The sequence below is a fragment of the Semicossyphus pulcher genome, unplaced genomic scaffold, assembly GCF_022749685.1.
Source record: "Semicossyphus pulcher isolate SPU_LCO1_2020_fin unplaced genomic scaffold, fSemPul1.0.p SCAF_15, whole genome shotgun sequence".
NCBI lineage: Eukaryota > Metazoa > Chordata > Actinopteri > Labriformes > Labridae > Semicossyphus > Semicossyphus pulcher.
Window position 1 is genome coordinate 8144749 of NW_027211659.1, and position 17701 is coordinate 8162449.

A 17701-nucleotide genomic window follows, 5' to 3' on the forward strand; every position below is an offset into this window, starting at 1 on the left:
CAATAGACGGCGTCTCAGCCTAATCCCATAGATTGTGCAGCTTTATCAATCATTTCCTGCCATCTAGAGCCATTTAGTGCAGCGCTCAGCTTTGCCTGCGGGTCTGCCCTCCAGAGTATTGATTGCAACACGTAGAACAGGCGGCATGGAGAGACACAAAAAGGCATCTGAAAATCCCCGAAATCAAATATTTATACAGTTTATGCTGGATGTGGACAAAATGAATGCAATTTTGATAAATCGGCCTTGTTGTCAAGAATACTACTTTAAAATGCACCAGAGCAAAATACGAAATCAACTGAACAAACACTTTTAGGAATCCACACACGCAGATAGCGTCCCTATTTGTTTCTCTAAACACTACAGACTACAGAGTGTATTAGATCAGATACTGAGGTGGAAAGCAAAAAGCAACCTGTCATCGTCTTGTGTTCTGTGTCTGTTGCTGTATTTTCATCTGTCATTGTTAAGTGTTATAGTCGTGTCCTTATTAGATCATATCCTTAGCTTAAACTGAATCTATGTTGCTGCACTGTTTTGCCAGTGTTATGCCTCATGCCCTTTTCTTCTCTTACCTCTTCCTCCCTGCAGCCTACATAGAGGACGTTGCTCGCTGCGTGGACCAGAGCAAACGCCTCATTATAGTCATGACACCCAACTATGTGGTGCGGCGAGGCTGGAGCATCTTCGAGCTGGAGACTCGGCTGCGCAACATGCTGGTGACTGGCGAGATCAAAGTCATTCTGATCGAGTGCGCCGAGTTGCGCGGCATCATGAACTACCAGGAGGTGGAGGCCCTCAAGCATACCATTAAAACCCTCACCGTCATCAAGTGGCGCGGCCCCAAGAGCAACAAGCTCAGCTCCAAGTTCTGGAAGCAGCTGCAGTACGAGATGCCCTTCAGGCGCACAGAGCCCATGCTGACCCACGAGCCGGCGCTGGACGTCAGCGAGCAGGGCCCCTTCGGAGAGCTGCAGACCGTCTCCGCCATCTCTATGGCAGCGGCCACCTCCACCGCCATGGCCACCGCCCACCCCGAGCTGCGCTCCACCTTCCACAACACCTACCACACCACCATGAGGCAGAAACACTACTACCGCAGCTACGAGTATGATTTACCCCCCGGAGGGACCCTGCCACCTCTGTCCTCTCTGGGAAACCAGCACACCTACTGCAACATCCCGCTCACGCTGCTGAACGGACAGAGGCCGCCCGGGAAGAGCCGAGAGCACAGCCTGGAGGAGGCGCACGCTAACAACGCCATGCTCCCTCTGCTGCCGAGAGAAACCAGCATCTCCAGCGTCATCTGGTAGTGATGGACAGACTCGGCATCAGCTGCAGGAGGACGAGCCAGGCTCAGACACGGCTCAGCCTGGTAGCTCTTAGGAACACAGTTTATGGTCGAGATTAAGGCGTCAAGTGTTCTGGATCGATTTGGTTCCAACCGTTGTTAACTGGCAGCGAGCGATGAAGATTCAGCGGGTGATTGGACGAAGTCTCCCTTGTTTTTTCAAGTGGACACAATCTGTCACAGGGGATGTTTTCTATATGGAACTACAGGAGATAAAATGTAAACACTGTTTCATCAACGAGTGAGATACGGACTCGCACGAACTCCTACCACACACTATGGCAATTGTGCACACACCTGCATACACACACACACACACAAATGTGCATACATACAAACAAAAGGAAAACAGGGTCTTGTACATATATTTCAATTTATTTGTAGCATCAGTGTTTTCCTGTTTTGTTCTTTCGTTTGTTTCTTCAGTCATGTTTGTTGCCTTCTCTACTGTAGGACTTTGCTTTAACTTGTTATGAAGAGTTGTATATTTTTTATTGTTTTCTCTTTTTAGTTTTTTATTCTTATTTCAACACGCTTGTTTGGAAAGCCAGTATGTCATGTACCTGCGCTGTTCTTTCGTTTGTTTCTTTGTTTGTTTTTAATCTTTGTGTAGTTTAAGAGAACATTTTTTAACACTTTTTGGAATTGCCTGGACATTTCAGGAGCTTCAAGGAGCTGACACTTCTTTTTGTTTACCTGTAAAAGGTGTATCTAGTTTAAAAGGAAACTCTCTTTTAAAAAATCATAGAATATGCAAAAAGAAGGAGGAGCTGGCAAAAACATACCGACGCGTGGGACCGAGGAGGAGGAGCGGTTGGAGGGCCCTGCTAGTCCTCTCCAATCAGACGACCGATAGACTGGCAGATCTCTCTCTAAAGCTTCATATTTTCTATTGAAACAAACAGCCTTGCTGTTTTAGAGTGATAGTGAAATGCCTCACCTTAAAAAGAAATCTGTAGATTATTTTAAAAAGAATTCTATTTTTGTAACAGAAAAGAGTTTGCTTGAGAAGTCATACTGATTTGCATTTCATCCACCACAGGACGGGGATTTGTGTATAAGTGTTATGCTGGTTTTGTACACTTGCAATGTGGTTCCTGGTTTGTTAAGAGATTAAGGTGGCTTTTGAATCCCACACGGAAAAAAAAGTCCTCTACTGTTCTCGATTCAAAAGTAAAGCATTTTCAATGTTTTGGTTTTTAAAACATAATATTATTCCCATCCTTCGGTTCATATGGATAGTTCATGTTTAAGGACAGAAAAGAATACATTTGTGTTTTGAAAGACTTTTTAAATATATTTGAAGGTGTGATTTTTGAGTATGCATAGCAAATAGATATGTATTCTATATATAATATAGATATTTATATAAATATATAAACACGATTTTCACTTGGAAAGAAATGTCTATCTTTATAGAAACACAATCATTATCAGTTGCCCTTACTTTCTCACTGCACATTAAAAACATTGATTTCCTTTTGATGTTTTTTTCTTTCCGTGTCCGTTTGTGTTTGTTTGTTGGCAGCTCTCACATATTGATACTTCTCGTATAAAATGCACATAAATAGTCTGATTAATTTGTTCTTTTGTCACAGCAGTTCACTAATGAGAGGAGAGGTGAGTTTGTTGGCTTGAATCAGACCGCAGGGTTTAGCTCAGAACAAGTGAACAACCATCAGTGTCTCCAGATATTGTTGAAATATCTCAAAGCAGCAAAGTGACCTCATCTACCATCTTTTAAAGTGAACAACACGACAGGATTTTGGAAGTAACTGACGGCCTGTGTGTGCAACTTTATTCTCACTATGCTCTTTGTGTAGCCTGGGAACCAACCAGAGCTACAACTAATGTTTTGTTTGCGTCTGGTTCCCCTTCCATTCAGACTGATGTCCGACTGACCTGATTCAGGTCGGGCCAATCACAGCTGTTTTTCTAATTTGGGGCAGGTTTAATAAAATGACTATGCTCTTAAAGTGGTAATCTTGAAGATCTCAGTTTCGCTCTCTTTGGCGGCACCTGTGGCGATAAACGGTAACTGCGGGAGCACAATTCCCAGATATCCAGACAGTGTCGCATGTGTGACGTCCACGGTTGGCTCCGGTTGTAACTCTTGATTTTCCTCGCTGACGGTCGCTTTACAATGCCTTCATCTGAGCGTCAAGTATGTTTCTTTTTCTTTGGATTTTCACTTATTTTTGAAGTTGTATCTGTAGTCATCGATCTTTTCTTTGTTTGTTCAGCCATAGTAGATTACTGTTTACTCGCTTAGCTCTGCCTACCCTCTCTGGCAGACCAACCACTGCTGGGTGATGGAAAACAGGTCGCCAACCTGGAGCCGCTTGTGATTTTTTCCATTAAAGTCGCCACAGACACCCAGTCTGTAACACTGCAAATGCAAAGGCTTTCATCAATTACCATTGTGTTACCTCATTCGGCGATAGTAACTTAACAGACATTCATTTAAATGAAAATCTTGGAGATTATCACTTTAAGGAAGTTTGGTAAACAACCAAGATGGCTGCCGCTGATTTGGAAAAGGTTCAGAATCTGCTGTAGCGTCAGTGTTGAACAAACTGGAGGGACGTGTTGGCTACTTAATCGTGTCATGCTAAAGTAGGAGCCATATGAACTGGAGGTTGGAGTTAGCTTCCCAGCCTAGTCTTACGTTTGGATGCTACAACTCATCAGAGTGACAAACATTCAGAGGCATTTTGATCCGCACTGATTAAAGATAGAAAAAGTACCGACAGGTTCCAGATTGAGATCTACATTTGGAGTTGGTTCTGTGATGCCAGGCTGCTCTTTTTCCTGCAGATTAGTAAAGCAGAAGTCTGCATGTTTTATCAAACATTGAAACAGTCTTATTTACTGACTTACTTAACACAGGCTGTTAGAAATTCTTTCTTGACATGCTTCCACTGGCAGAGATGGAGACAAACTCCACAGTGCTCATGAATAAACCTTCAATATTTGCTTAAGTTTATCTGAGGCCAACGCGATGCTTAATCAGATCTAATGGATAACTTCCAAAGCTAAAGTCATCTTCGTACAAAATTCCCTTTATGTGTTTCCCTAGGCATTTTTTTCCCATTCCGAGTTGCTGTGGACTTTTTCTATAGATACTCACTTGATTCGCAGAAGTCAGACTGCTAATGCATCTCATTAGCTTTGCTTGGAAGAAGTAGGACTGTGGATGTAGTCCCATTGCTTACATTTGGAAGCACAGGAGAAAAGGAAAGACTTTTTTTTCACTTTATTTATTCTTTTTTTTTTAGTTCAGCAGTGTGCAGTGTACAGTTCAACAGTACACCATCAATGACAAAGACAAAAAGAAAGAAAAAGCTGAATAAGAAAAGACAATCATATAGTCGTCAACTCCACAAGCTCAGAGCAGTGTCAATTTTGGCAGCTATTTCAGTCTCACTCTTTAGGTAAAATTAACTCTTTAAAGTCGAGGTGAAATGAAAAATGTAATTTCAATCCTTTTAGATCACATCCCTGGTAATATTGTGCATCTCTTTGACAATATAGGCCAAAAAAAATACAGAAAAACCATTTCCTCGTATTCTTCCGGTAAAACTAAATTTCCCGCGTGCTTACGTAAGTTAGCACCAAACAATTTCAACCAATCAATCTGCAACATTTAGCCGCAGAGCACCAAGAACGCTCGGTCAGTTAGCTAGCTACTGCGCTGTGGAGAACGTCTGTCTACGCCCACTTCTCAACAATGAAATCAAATCCCTGTAATGATATGTCCCGCCTGCACGTCCTGTTTCACTCGGAAATACGTCACGATACGGAAGCTAGATACTCTCGAAAAGCCGTTTCAGCTCGACTTTAAATTTCAGCAGATCATCCATACAGTAAACGAACGATGAGGACACAGCATCTAAAGATTACTTTTCATCTTCGCTTCTCATTTAAACAGTTTGACTGAAGCAGACAGCCAATGATCGCTGATCGAGTTAACACAGAAAGTTCACAACCACCTTCGTGATACGGTTACCCAATTAAAGGAATGCGTTGCTTGTATTTTGACGGATTAGACGCACAATGGGGGAAAATATGCATTTTGAATGCCCAACAGTTAAGTCCCGTCTCGTCTTGTTAACGAAAACAAAACAAACGTCACAGTTTTTTAAAAAAGATAATTGAAGAACATTTTTCGTTAACACTGATTGAAAGTAATGGTGTTCACTCCTATACTTCAATGAACAGCCTGTCTTATTACAGCGGACCTGGAAAGCATCTATTATTGGCCGGTATGAACAGAAGGAATGCTTACAGCAAGCTAACGGTGTTTTAGTGTTCATATGGACTGCAAACTATTGTTTTAAGACGGACTTGAAAAAAATGTGAACTGGCCCTTTAAGTTCAATCAAACAACCCAAAACAAGCCTTTAAAGAGGGTATAATGAAAGTATGAAGGGAATATGATGTACCTTCTGTGATCTGTCCAATGATTGTCTTGCTTTAAAGAAACAAATTGTACAACCTTGACAAACATTAACATTTAAAACAGAACGTCTATGCAGCACGTAAAAGAGAAAGGTCAACACTTAGACAGTCTGTAATGAAGGAAGTCTTAATGGAGGTCTGATAGCTGGAGGTCTCTGAGGCCCTGTAGTATAAACACTTACCATCTATTTGCCATTTCCCTGGTTGGAAACTGGCTGGGGACTTTGGCAGCGCGCTATCTCCCCTGCTCCCTTCCTGTCTATCTCTGCTGTCAGATAGGGGCAGAAATGCCAAAGATAAAGCTTCAGAAAAGAGCTGATACAAGAAACATTTTGGCTTTAAGCCCAAGCAGTCTCATTTGATGCCTGACCTTTGCTTGGCAGCCTCGACGCCACGGTGGTTGAGTGCTGCCGAACAGTGCCATCTCCTGGGGATTCACAATATCTACAAGTTGCGTTTGTGATTGAACGCCGGTAAACACCAGAAAGGGAACGCAGATTTTGTGTTTCTCTTTCAATCTCAGGAGAGAACGGAGAAAACAGAAAGTGGGGCAGAGGAAAAAGAGAGAGGGACCGAGTTAAAGGCAGAGGAAAAGACACACTGTGGGTATTCTGTTTGGTTCCAGGCTACAAAATAAAGTCTTAAAGGATGATTTCAGACAGAAAGACAGATATAAATGGAAACATAAATGAAACACAGGCTGTGGATGCACACATGCAAGCAAACACAGCATATCGTCAACCACAAGTGGAGCCGGGGACTGTTGCACGTTGGCAGCCTCCCGCCAGACAGCTGCAGTTTTATTAGCAGACACAGGATTAATAGACTCTTTATCACCCAGAGCAATTAAGGACTTAATTGGAGAGAAAATAGGCCCCATCGAGAGGCAACACTGGATTATTTAAAAGGATGCATGCGTGTGTCATAGTCGTCTTTCCCTGCAATGTTTTCCTCAGACCACAGGGAGGAGTGTGAGCGTCGGTCTCACATGAGCACCCAATTAGTGTCTCATGTTTTCTGTGGCCCTGCTCACTGTTGTCCTCCTTCCAGTGGCATTTTTCTGTTCGCGTTCATGTGGTTATTCTGAGCTGATTAGGCACAAACACGGCACAGAGGCATGGCAATTGTACTGAAGCACACTTGAAAACCCTGCTGCTCTTGTAAACATCTTTTTCGTCGCTGCCATTTCCCAGACTGCCATTTGAAAAAAAATCCTCGAGAACGTTTAGTCGTTTTATTCTGGTCATAGCTTCCAAAATTGTCCCATTAATCCTTTTTGTCTAGACATCACAGAGCGGTACGACCTTTCACCCCACAATCTCAACCTTTTCTGCTCACATTACAGAAACACCGAGCTGGTGTTGTCTGTAATCGATAGCAGAAATAATGTTTTAAACTGGCGCCATAGCTGTGGAGAAAGTTGTACAAACAGCTTGTGGTTTCGCCCATTCTACATTCCTACAACACCCAGCGTGCATTGCGCCCTGATCTCTGAAAGGAGCGGCCCAGGCGAGAGACACTGGAGTGAAATAGTACCGTTTCGCTGCAGGCGACGACTCAGAGCGGAACAGAATCTGAATATGATAAGAATATACCGGTGGATCGTCTAAAAAATCTTCAGCTCTGCAGTCTACATTTCAAACTATTTTGAACGAGACATGACATCGGAGGCGGGCGTCCTAGATTGAGGAAGTGTAGTTTAGCAAGGTGGAGGTTTTCCAGGGCCCATTGGAGAAGCGGATAGCATCCTCCAAAGGCATAGAGCACAACATAATGGCATTAGCTCCCCATAATAGCATGAGAGGACTGAGGTTGAAAATCAGCAAACGGGCCCTTTAATGAGCTTTAATCAGCTGCATTACTGCCTGCAGGTATTGGCCCCTTTTTAACTCATCCTGTCTGTGTGAGGTGGGACTGGTTTTAAGAGCCCGGATGCAGGACACAGAGGCAGGTTATTAGTGCAAAGAAGAATTTAATTACTTTAAATGAGTGAGTGAGTCTTTTGGTCTTAGGGGATGAGTCCTGACCCGGAGAGAGTGGAGCAGCGCAAGGGCAGGTGAGTTGGCAGGAGGAAAATCAAGTAGCTTGAATCCAGAGGTCCAAGAGAGTGCTGATCCAGGAGAAATCAAGAGGTACAGGAGTAGAACAAAGACGAGAGGTGGGCCGAGCACCGCTGCAAGCAAAGGAGGGGAGGTTTGAGTAAATCACTCAAAAACAGGCAAGAGGGTGGCTTGACCTAGACTGACTGAGGAAACTGAGGAAACGGAGTCCACGACCTGGCGGCGTGGTGGAGTTGGAGCCCAGTGTCTGTAGCGGGGTTGATTGGAGAAGGTTTGCAGCTGCAGCCTAACCTCTGTACACCTGATCCTGCTCCTGTAATCAAGCGCACACACACACACAGAAAGAGAGAGAGAGAGAGAGGGAGACTACTGGCTAGGATGAGATAGACAATATCAGACATCCTAACGGAAGCCCTTAGCGGACAAGCATCCATACATTTTATTTACTTTCTTCCCTGTGATAACAAGTAATTTCTGGTTGTTTTCTCAAGATCTTAAGTTTTTTATCTGGTCTTCCCGTGATAACAAGTTAGTTTCAGATGTTTTCTCAAGAGCTCCACATATTTTTCTCGTCATCTCGGGAAAACAAAGCCAATTTATCTCGTTATCTCAAGAAAACAACGATTATTTTCTCGTGATAACGGGATAATTTTCTGGCGATCTAGAAAACAATACAACAGGCTGGTCACAGGACATGTCATGCTGCCATTGCCCACACTGATGAGGTCAGTTAACCCTGTTTCTTTGTTTGTTTTGTGCTTTTGCAACTCTGGGGATACGAGCTATGATCATCCGACGTGACGGTGGTGCAGCGTCGGACTTCCGTACATCCTTGAAGAAATTCAGCATATAACAAATGAATAACATAAAACAGTTATACACTAACAATAGACTCATACCTTTTAAGTTTCATTTCCAACTCATGTTGAAGTAAGGATGAATGCGTACGTTTATGTTGTTGTTGTCTTGTTACAGCCCTGGCTCACAGACACACACATCCCGAGCTTCCATATGTCGACGCAAGATGACGACAATGCTCTCAGTTTTAGTGTCTTTCTTCAACAAGAGGTCATTTCATGGTGAATGTCATTCTGGGAGATTTTTTTTTTAAATTTCAATCTCTGCAGACGAGATCTATGTCCATCTTTGCGTCCCTTTAGCTTAGACACATTTTGAAGCAGGTGAATTTCCTGCAAAGAGTTTATTGGCAGGTGTAGTCGTGTGTAATTAATATATTGGAAATGTTTGAAAGAATGCAATAGCCTGTTTCCACAAGGTTATTTGTTATATTACAGGTAGGCAATCGTGCCCACAATACTGAGAACGGTTTCCCAAAAATTTTTACTTTTTTTACCCAGAAAAACACAAACTTTATTAAGTTTTAATATGTGACAATAATGGGCTGCAAGGTGCGGTGGTCAGCGCTGCGGCCAAGAGGTCATGTCATGGTCTTTTTTCTCATTTCCATCCTAGCAGTTTGGATCTATATCCATCTTTGCACATTATTCATAACTCATGTTCACATTCTTTCATTTATTTGCTGTAGATATAATCCAAAAAAATATCAGAGCAATGTCTTTTTAATTGTAAAGCGGTAACCTTCTGGCCACATTACTTTGTGAGAGGGCCAAACAAAGCCGCAGGGACCGAGCACAGGTACAGGCCATCTGGCCTCTGAACAGTGACTAAGTAGTACGGATGCTGGAAGCGGGAATCAGGTGTCCGGGGACTCATTATATAAAATCATTTGGTCATACTGTATGTACTGCAACAGCAGGGAATCTTTGTCCCGTAGTCCGAGGCAAACACTCATGTTGCGCAGGCGTCATTACACAGATCTCTGTAGGATTAGTGGAAGCTAATGCCGTGTGATGATTCCCATAAGCCTGTAGTATGTGCATTTATGTGCAGTGTGCAGGAGGCAGTCCTCCATCCTTTCCTCTAGATACTTTCTGCCGGAAGCATTTGAGTCTGCATCCCGAAAATTCCACATTATAATGGCTACAGTTGGAGGGACAGGTAGAACATCACCCAAGGCACTTTTAGTACACTATTTCTGCACCTGTCTGTGTGTTTGCAGTGTGTGTGTGTGTGTGTGTGTGTTGAGGTGGGTGATGCACAGCAGAACTTCTCTCTGTGGTCTACTGTTGCACTCTGCTGGTCAAATGTGGCATTTCAGCAGCAGTTAGAATGAAACTCTCCTTTCCACCAGCTGTGCAGGACAGTGAACATCTGCTGCGAGAGCTGCAGCCCTCCGAGACTCATCTCAATCTAAAGTTGACGACATAAAACTTTATCGATAGCTTCTGTAAGCGGCAGTTGACATGAATCGGAGTGACTCAGATTTTCCAAGGTGACATGCGTCAGACTTTTAAGTACACTTTTAGTTATCATTGCTTACGTAGCGAGGCAAATTATCTCCGACATGAGATTCTGTCGAGGACTGATTTCAGAAGTGTGTCAGTTATGACAGAGCTGATATCACACAAACACAAGGACAGAAAGAAACGGTTTGGAGAACATCCTTTTTTTTATTATAGAAAAATATTTTATAGAAAACAAATAAGTTATGAATTCCAGCAGCTGCTTTGTATTTTTCCTGTATTATAACATCTCTCTCATATTCTCACGCACATGCTCACTCCTAGCTGTGCTGGTCATTTCACAGTCCTTGAAGATCTCCCACTTAAACAGTAGTTGCAAATTCAGTCCCTAATATCCTCATTTGCCCCACAAGAGCATAATTCAGTCCATCTGGCAGCTCAGTCTGCTGAATTCACCTCCCTCCTCGCACGTGCACTGTGACCTACTTCCCGTAGAACATCTCCATGAGCACCTCCTCGATGTTGACGGTCCCTATAACGGGTCTGAAGAAGAGCTGAGCGACCACCAGCGGGCTGATGGCCCTCAGCATGGACAGAGCTATGAGCAGCTTGGCGAAGCGCGTCGTGTCCTCGCGGTGGATCAGCCGCACGTGCTCGTTCAGAGCCTGGTGAGCCTCGCGACGCAGGGACTGGATGTAGTGGAGGCAGCGCAAGCCCTGAACATCTGGGGGACAGGAGAGGAGATAAAAGACATGTCAATAAAAGTTTTGTACGGTTTCCATTGCTATTCAAAGATTAAAAAACCCAAAATACATTACATTACGACAGTTTGACTTAATTTTAAGTGGATTAATGGGGCGCAATGGAGTTGCATAAACATGTCAAATTAATATAAATGCAAAACAATATTTGTTGTCAATAAAGATTGAGCTACAAACACCAAATAAATCAAATTTACAACACACAAATAATAGCTAATAGCACAATTAGCATATTATAACCTACGCCTAGCGTAACAGGTGCTCTGACAGTCTGTAACTAAGTCAGCTTTATGCCACCTGTTTAAAATAGGCTAACTTTGACACCCAGTATCGAGCCCTCTGCATACCTGGGTTGAACAGCACAGCTCCTTTCAGGTAAGCGTACTCCTTCGTGCTGATATCAACACTCCAGCACTTCTTCAGAAACGCTTTGATAGCTTCGATATCCACCACAGAGACCCCGACCGCCCCCCGGCTCTGCCCGGCCGGCACGTCGCTCTGCCTGTCCGGTAAACCCGTGAGGATGCGCTGCAGCATGCTCGGCTCCACCGTCTCCGTCGTCTCAAAGTCCACGCGGTCTTGAGCGAGCCCGAGCACGAGCAGGGGAGCCCAGCCGCTGCGTATCAACATCAGCTGGTCGTCCTCCGGCAGCTCGCGGAAACAGGGGACGTTTTTCACGAACCGCAGCGTCTTCACCAGGACTGCCGAGGCTGCTTTGCAAGTCACCTGCGGGGAGCGGAGGACGCCTCTGCGCCGCGTGGAGCCGCACGAGCACGCCTGCTGCCGAAGCTCCTGCAGGGAGGCTGGAGCGGCGTTAGCGGAGGAGGAGGTGGAGGTTTTGTGAAACAAGTGTTGCAGTTGTTGTTGCTGCTGCTGTTGGGGTTGTTGTTGTTGCTCCTCCGCGGTGGCAAGGCTGTCACTCTTCAAAATGCTGTAGAGGATGCTGTTGTTGTTTCTGCCGCTCGCGCCTCGGCAGCGGCAGCCCTCCAGCGTGGCCATGGCCGCGTGCCGCCTCTACATGTGCCGGAGCTCCTCGCGCCCAGCTGTCCCTTTGAAGCTCCGGAGGTCAGCCGCAGAGGTAGCGCTGTTTTCTTTAGCCCCTGATAGCCTCGAGTGAAGGGCAGCACGTTTATATTAGCTCCCGTCTGTCTGTTTGAAAGCTTGTTCAGACTTTCTGCTTATTCCTCCTCCCCAGGTTCGGGCACCTCCTCTTTCTCCACCTCCTCTCTCTCTATTTCTCTCTCTCTAGACACACACACACACACCTTGCAGGGCTCTCACATATTCAACACACAACACCTGCTCATAAAAATGTCATTCTTTTCTAGAAGCAACACCAGACATTTCTTAAGAATCTCATCTGAAAGGTTAATAAGTAAATAAAAACACCAAATATGCGACTGCAACATCTCACCCTGATGGCACAATGCATCATACAACATCAAAGACAGAAAAGAAACAAAAGGCCGGGTTTATTTAACAGACTGCAAGAGACAAGACAACATAGAGAGGAGAATACAGACAAAGAATCAGTTCTCTCCTCAGTGTTGCCTTGACTCTGTGGCAGTGCTGTTCATCAGGCGGGAGCCGGTAAAAAATACAGGCCAGCGACGGATCTGAAGGCTTAATTATTTTAGGGACAATTTATATGATTTTCTATGAGAAAGAAGCAAGAAGAGCTGAGCTGTGAAGGCCAGCCTCCAACCTTGACTCGGACACACTGATATTGATTTAACCGTGAAAACAGGAGCTGGTGAATTATGATGTCATGACTCAATGCTCTCCTTGCTTCTGTCACTGAAGGAGGATGGGGGGGGAGAAGGAGGGGGGGGGGGGGGGGGGTGCTGAAGGAAGAGGGAGGAGGAGTGGAGGTCAGTGAATGAGAGACTGAGAAAGACAGGTCGGGATAAAGCAGATGAATTAGAGGTTTATCTTAATTGCTCCTAAGAGGGATCACAGGTTAGGGTTGGCTGCTACTTGAACAAGAGAGAGAGAAAGAGAGAGGGGGGGGTTGGAAGAAGGGGGCTCCGGGGAAATCAGAGGTGATTACAGAGGAGTTTAACCAGAAGAAAAGACAAGGAAAGAAGTCATTAGAATCAGAGAAACTGTGTGAGACTGATGTGGTGAGAAGAGATCCTGACCGCAGACTTTACATAAAGATGTGGAAGAAACCTTGTGATTTCAAAGGTGAAGTGCCATACCTGCATTTCTCCTAATGGCCAGCAGAGGGCGACTCAACTGGTTGCAAAAACAAGTCAAATTGTATGTAATCTGTAGCTGTGTCTCAATTCAGGGGCTGCATCGAAGGAACGCCGTCTGCAAACGATGAGTCGTCCGTAGCCTGTGTAGACCGCTCAGGCCGAACTCAAATGAGACGGTCAGGTCTACGGAGGATTTCCTGTTTGCGTCTCCAGCTGTTCCCAGCATTGCCCTTGTGTCACAGAGCACCACTCTGGTCGCCTAGTAACAGGTAGCTAGCTGGCTAACTAGCTAACATAAGTAACGTCACGTAACCTAACTTAATATTTTAAAGACAACGTAAAGTTTCAAGGACACTTTTGTTTTTAAATTTTAGTATCGCTAGCTAATCCACTGAGTTGAAAGTTGGCGCGCGATGAATCTCGGGACACATCTGGCCATGAAGGATCTCGTCCTTCGGATACGTCTTTTGAAGGATGCAGCCCCTCTTGGGACACAGCTTCTATGAACAGATTCTGCATATGATTACAGAATCAAGACAAGATTTTGGGTGTCGGAAGCGTTCTGGTTTCCGTTTTGGTTCCAAGTAGAATCGTACATTAGCTTCTGAGTGAGCTTTTGTGTTACGTAGGAAAACAGTCCATGTGGAGAGCAAGAGAGCAGTAATGCAATCCCAGACACAAACATGTGAGTCAGACAATAACATGTGAGTCAGCTAACAATCTGTTCATAGACATCATCTCTCAACTCAATCTCAATTATTGTGTCTCAAGTTTCAAGTCGGACTGTAGACGAGCTTGGAAAGCGGGAAAAGGAAGTTTTATCTGAAAAATTGGCCGTCACTCCCAGAGGCTTTGAGGTCGCCCAATGATAGCCAATGGCTACCAAGATTGGATTGTATGTAACCAGATGGAACGGTGACCCTACTTATCTTTTGATCCATTACTTCGGTTAACATTTGCTGAATAATTTTATGGTCTCAGTCGTATTCAATTCAGTATGATGCTACTGACATAAGCCCTTTTCACACACGCACTCCTTTCTCGACAGTCTGCCCCTGAAATTTTCCACAGCTGCCCTTTCGCAGATGTCCCTCACAGCGGGAGACTTTCCCTGTCGGACTGCGTTGACACTTCGGCTCACGCCAACTTCTTGTAGACATTTTACTAGGAGGTTGTCAGGAAAAAGTCTGCATAAAGTTTGGGTGAAAAATACATCCGCATGCAGCCCAACTAGACAATGTCAGGAACATTGTCAGGAGTGCATTGCATGTGTGAAAGGGGCTGTAGGCAATAAAACAGGTCACTTTGGTCACTTCTGATTCTTAGAAACACAACATGGCAAAGGCCAAAAGCTTTAAAAGGACATCATTGTGGCTACCTACACTTATTTCATACAGTCTGTGGTTCTGACTTTCTAAAGAGTGCGTTGGGTTCAGGTACAGCCAGTTCTGACTAACATAGACTCATGCTGTTTCCCATCGGGGTCTTCGCAAAAGGTTGTCTTTGGTGCGGAGAAAGGATGACATAGAGTGTATGGCGACGCTCAGGAAATAGCAGTAAGCAGGACCTCAGTGTCCCCTGCTCTCTTGCATCGAAGGACGCGGTTATGAATGGAGGCAGGATAAAAAAGTTTTGCAGTAGAGCTGGAGCACTGTTCAGAGGCCGAATGTCTTTGTATTGATTTGGCTTAGAGAGAAAAACAGAGAGATTTTTCACATGTTTATATCAAGGACACCGCGGGATAAACAGCCTTCAACCATCCTGTCTCTTCTCCCGCTCAAGGCCCAGCCAGCGCAGGTTATAAAAATCCTTCCGTCTCAAGGAGAGATTACATTATGTCTTGTTGCAAAAGCACAGAGTTGAAAAGACAGCTACAGTGCTCTGTCGCTCTTTGTTTATTTATCCAATTTGTACAAGATGTACTTGAGTGGCTCTCCACTCCGCCATCTTTGCCCGGAAATGTTTATAGAATGATGCACACAACATCAAGAGTATTTACATTTAATAAATGGAGAGGCAATAAAAAACATGAAATGTTGCATATAATAATTATAGCAATTAATGTTTTTATGCACCGTTACAAAATGCTTTACATGTGGTAAGCAGAGAGAGACAATGTGAATAAAAACAGTCTGAGTAGGAGGATTTCTAGCCTTTTTAAAGCCTCTGCTGTGCTGAGTTTATGTACGTTCGATACTTTGCTAGCTTCTTTAGACTTAGACTTAGACTTAGACTCAACTTTATTGATCCCTTTGGGATGACTCCCTCTGGGAAATTCAGTCTCCAGCAGCTTATACAGTACAATACAATAGGAAAGAATCAGCACACAGAGGGTAAAAAATAAAGATCAAAATATATATATCTATCGATATATATATATATATATATAAAAAAAGTACAAAATTAGATAACACTTTGTTTGAAAATACTGTATCGAACCAACAGCAACATCTCACCAAGGGTTGGGCTATAGGCGAACACCACCTTTAGCCATCAGAAACTTTACTAACTTACTGACCTGCTGTAATCATTTTGAAACCCAAGCAACTGATTATGTAAGGGATAAAGTATCACTGTCAGAGTCTGTTGACTCTTTCTTCTCCATTCACCGTCTTTAAACGCCGCCGTATCTTGTGCTGTGTTCTGTTTAACGTGCTGTCTTCAGTTTTGTAGATCTCTCTCTCACAGCCTTCAGTTTTTGCATCGTTTAACCTTTATTGCTCTCTCTCCGCTGTTTTGTTTCTTTTCTTTTTCCCTCTCTAAACAGACCAACATCCAATTTACCGGACTTCTTTCGGTGGATTGATACAATTACAGTCAGTCCTCCGGATTGTGTGATTAGAGCCGCATCCCTAGCAACGGTCTGTTCTTCATAGCAACGATCTGTTATCAAGAAATAGCAGACCTTGGAATGCCGCAATTAACCAATCAGAGTATTAACACAGCATTGAAATTCAAATTAAAATCTGGTCATTGATGTTGTCTCGTCCATTTTACCATCTTAAGTTGCTAGTTGGGCTGGAAACAACGAGCTAACGGAAAAGGAGGTTGTGTGCAATCCCGAATATATTGGCTGTTGCCCTAAAAGGTTTAATTCTCTTTAAATGATAGTTTCCTAAATTGTTCTTGTGCTTACCTAAGTAGTGAAAAAAGTTACACCTGAGTATACACAACTTCTTCCCAGGCATCATGGGAGCACTGAAATTTGACACATCAAGTGCCAAAGAAACAAGAATATTTTCTGAATAGGCACTGCACTGCACAGAGTGACTGCGCCTAAATCACGGTGACTGTTTTAATAAATGCTAGTATTCATTTAAAGACAGTGTTGGTCAATTGGTGGACAGTACATTAGCCTAGCTAACTCCTGCATTGCCTTCATTTTTTAACACTGGAGGTTGCCGCTTCGTTTAAAGAAAGAGAAGTGCAAAAAACTGCAGTTCCTCAAGTGGCCACTTGAGGGTCCAGAAAACAAGAAATAACATTACAGCAGATGGGAAAATGCCAATTTTTATGTGTACAGCCTGGTACAAAAAAAACGTTTTTGTTATAAATAGGTAATTTTACTGTTCGAGATAACTGTACGGGGGATGAATTTTTCTATAACACACCCGTTTTAATTATATTAGGCCTTAAATTATAGGGTCCAGATCACTTGATTGACAGGTGGATCCTGCTGGCTGTCTGGACGTCAACACAGACACACAGACACTGAGCTTAACTTCACCTGTTGGTGTTGTTGGAGCCTTCTGGGGATTTTGTCATTCAAAGTTTGGACAAATAATCTCTGTGGGATTTATGGCGCATATAGCCTAGCTTTATAGCCGCAGCTGGCTGACTCATGCAGCCCGCCCATAGAGCTTAGCCATAGGCTTTAGCTCGGTCTCGCTCCGCCTCTTTGCCCGTCTCTGGATTGGACGGCTATGGCATTTTCAATATGGCAACCCCCAGCGCCGGCTCAATTCAGGCTTCAAAGCACTTCTTCAGAAACCAATGGGTGACGTCACCGAGACTATGTCCATTATTCATACAGTCTATGCTCTAAACCCACACTGTTCTACACTCCACGTCACTCGACTCCCCCATACACAACAATAACGAACTATTTCCCTTCCTTCACATTCGCTGCGCATTGAATAGTACATAGCAGATGTGACACAGGATATTTCTACCAAGAAGTGACTGTAAACAAACGCTGCAATCCAGAGAGGCAAATACGAAACCCGAACTCTGGGCCTCTGTTTCAGAAGAGTGAAAACATCCTTCAAAATCTGATAGAAATGTGTTACAAAACTAATTTTGGACAGAAGTTTTTTGTTTAAAGGAAGTAATATTGTTTATCGAAGATGTCTTTTTTTGTCACTAAACCTTCATAGGCGGAATAAATGGCACAAAAAGATGTTTTGGCAGAAATGTTAACAGTTGAATATTTGGCTTCAACAGCAAAAACATGTCCTGTAAACTTTAGCGGAGAAAACATTGTCCTTTCTAGAAGCTATTCATCAAATGGGTCCAGTTGTTCATAATTTTCAGTGATACAGAG

At 43.8% G+C, this 17701-nt stretch overlaps 2 protein-coding genes across 3 annotated transcripts in view; one reads left to right on the forward strand and one right to left on the reverse strand.

Moving 5' to 3' along the window:
• Positions 1 to 2805, forward strand: part of il1rapl1a (interleukin 1 receptor accessory protein-like 1a) — a 195341-nt gene extending 192536 nt beyond the window's left edge. For both annotated transcript variants that reach the window (XM_069663292.1, XM_069663293.1), the window contains one exon: positions 592 to 2805. In XM_069663292.1, the coding sequence (XP_069519393.1) occupies positions 592 to 1313 (722 nt within the window). In that variant the 3' untranslated portion in view covers positions 1314 to 2805. The remainder of the gene's footprint in view (positions 1 to 591) is intronic.
• Positions 2806 to 10460: 7655 nt separating this feature from the next.
• Positions 10461 to 11956, reverse strand: nr0b1 (nuclear receptor subfamily 0, group B, member 1). Its single transcript, XM_069663295.1, has 2 exons — positions 11305 to 11956; positions 10461 to 10920 (listed from the first exon to the last, which is right to left on the reverse strand). Exons 1-2 carry the CDS (start codon positions 11954 to 11956, stop codon positions 10679 to 10681), a joined length of 894 nt encoding a protein of 297 aa, XP_069519396.1. The 3' UTR covers positions 10461 to 10678.
• Positions 11957 to 17701: the final 5745 nt, after the last annotated feature.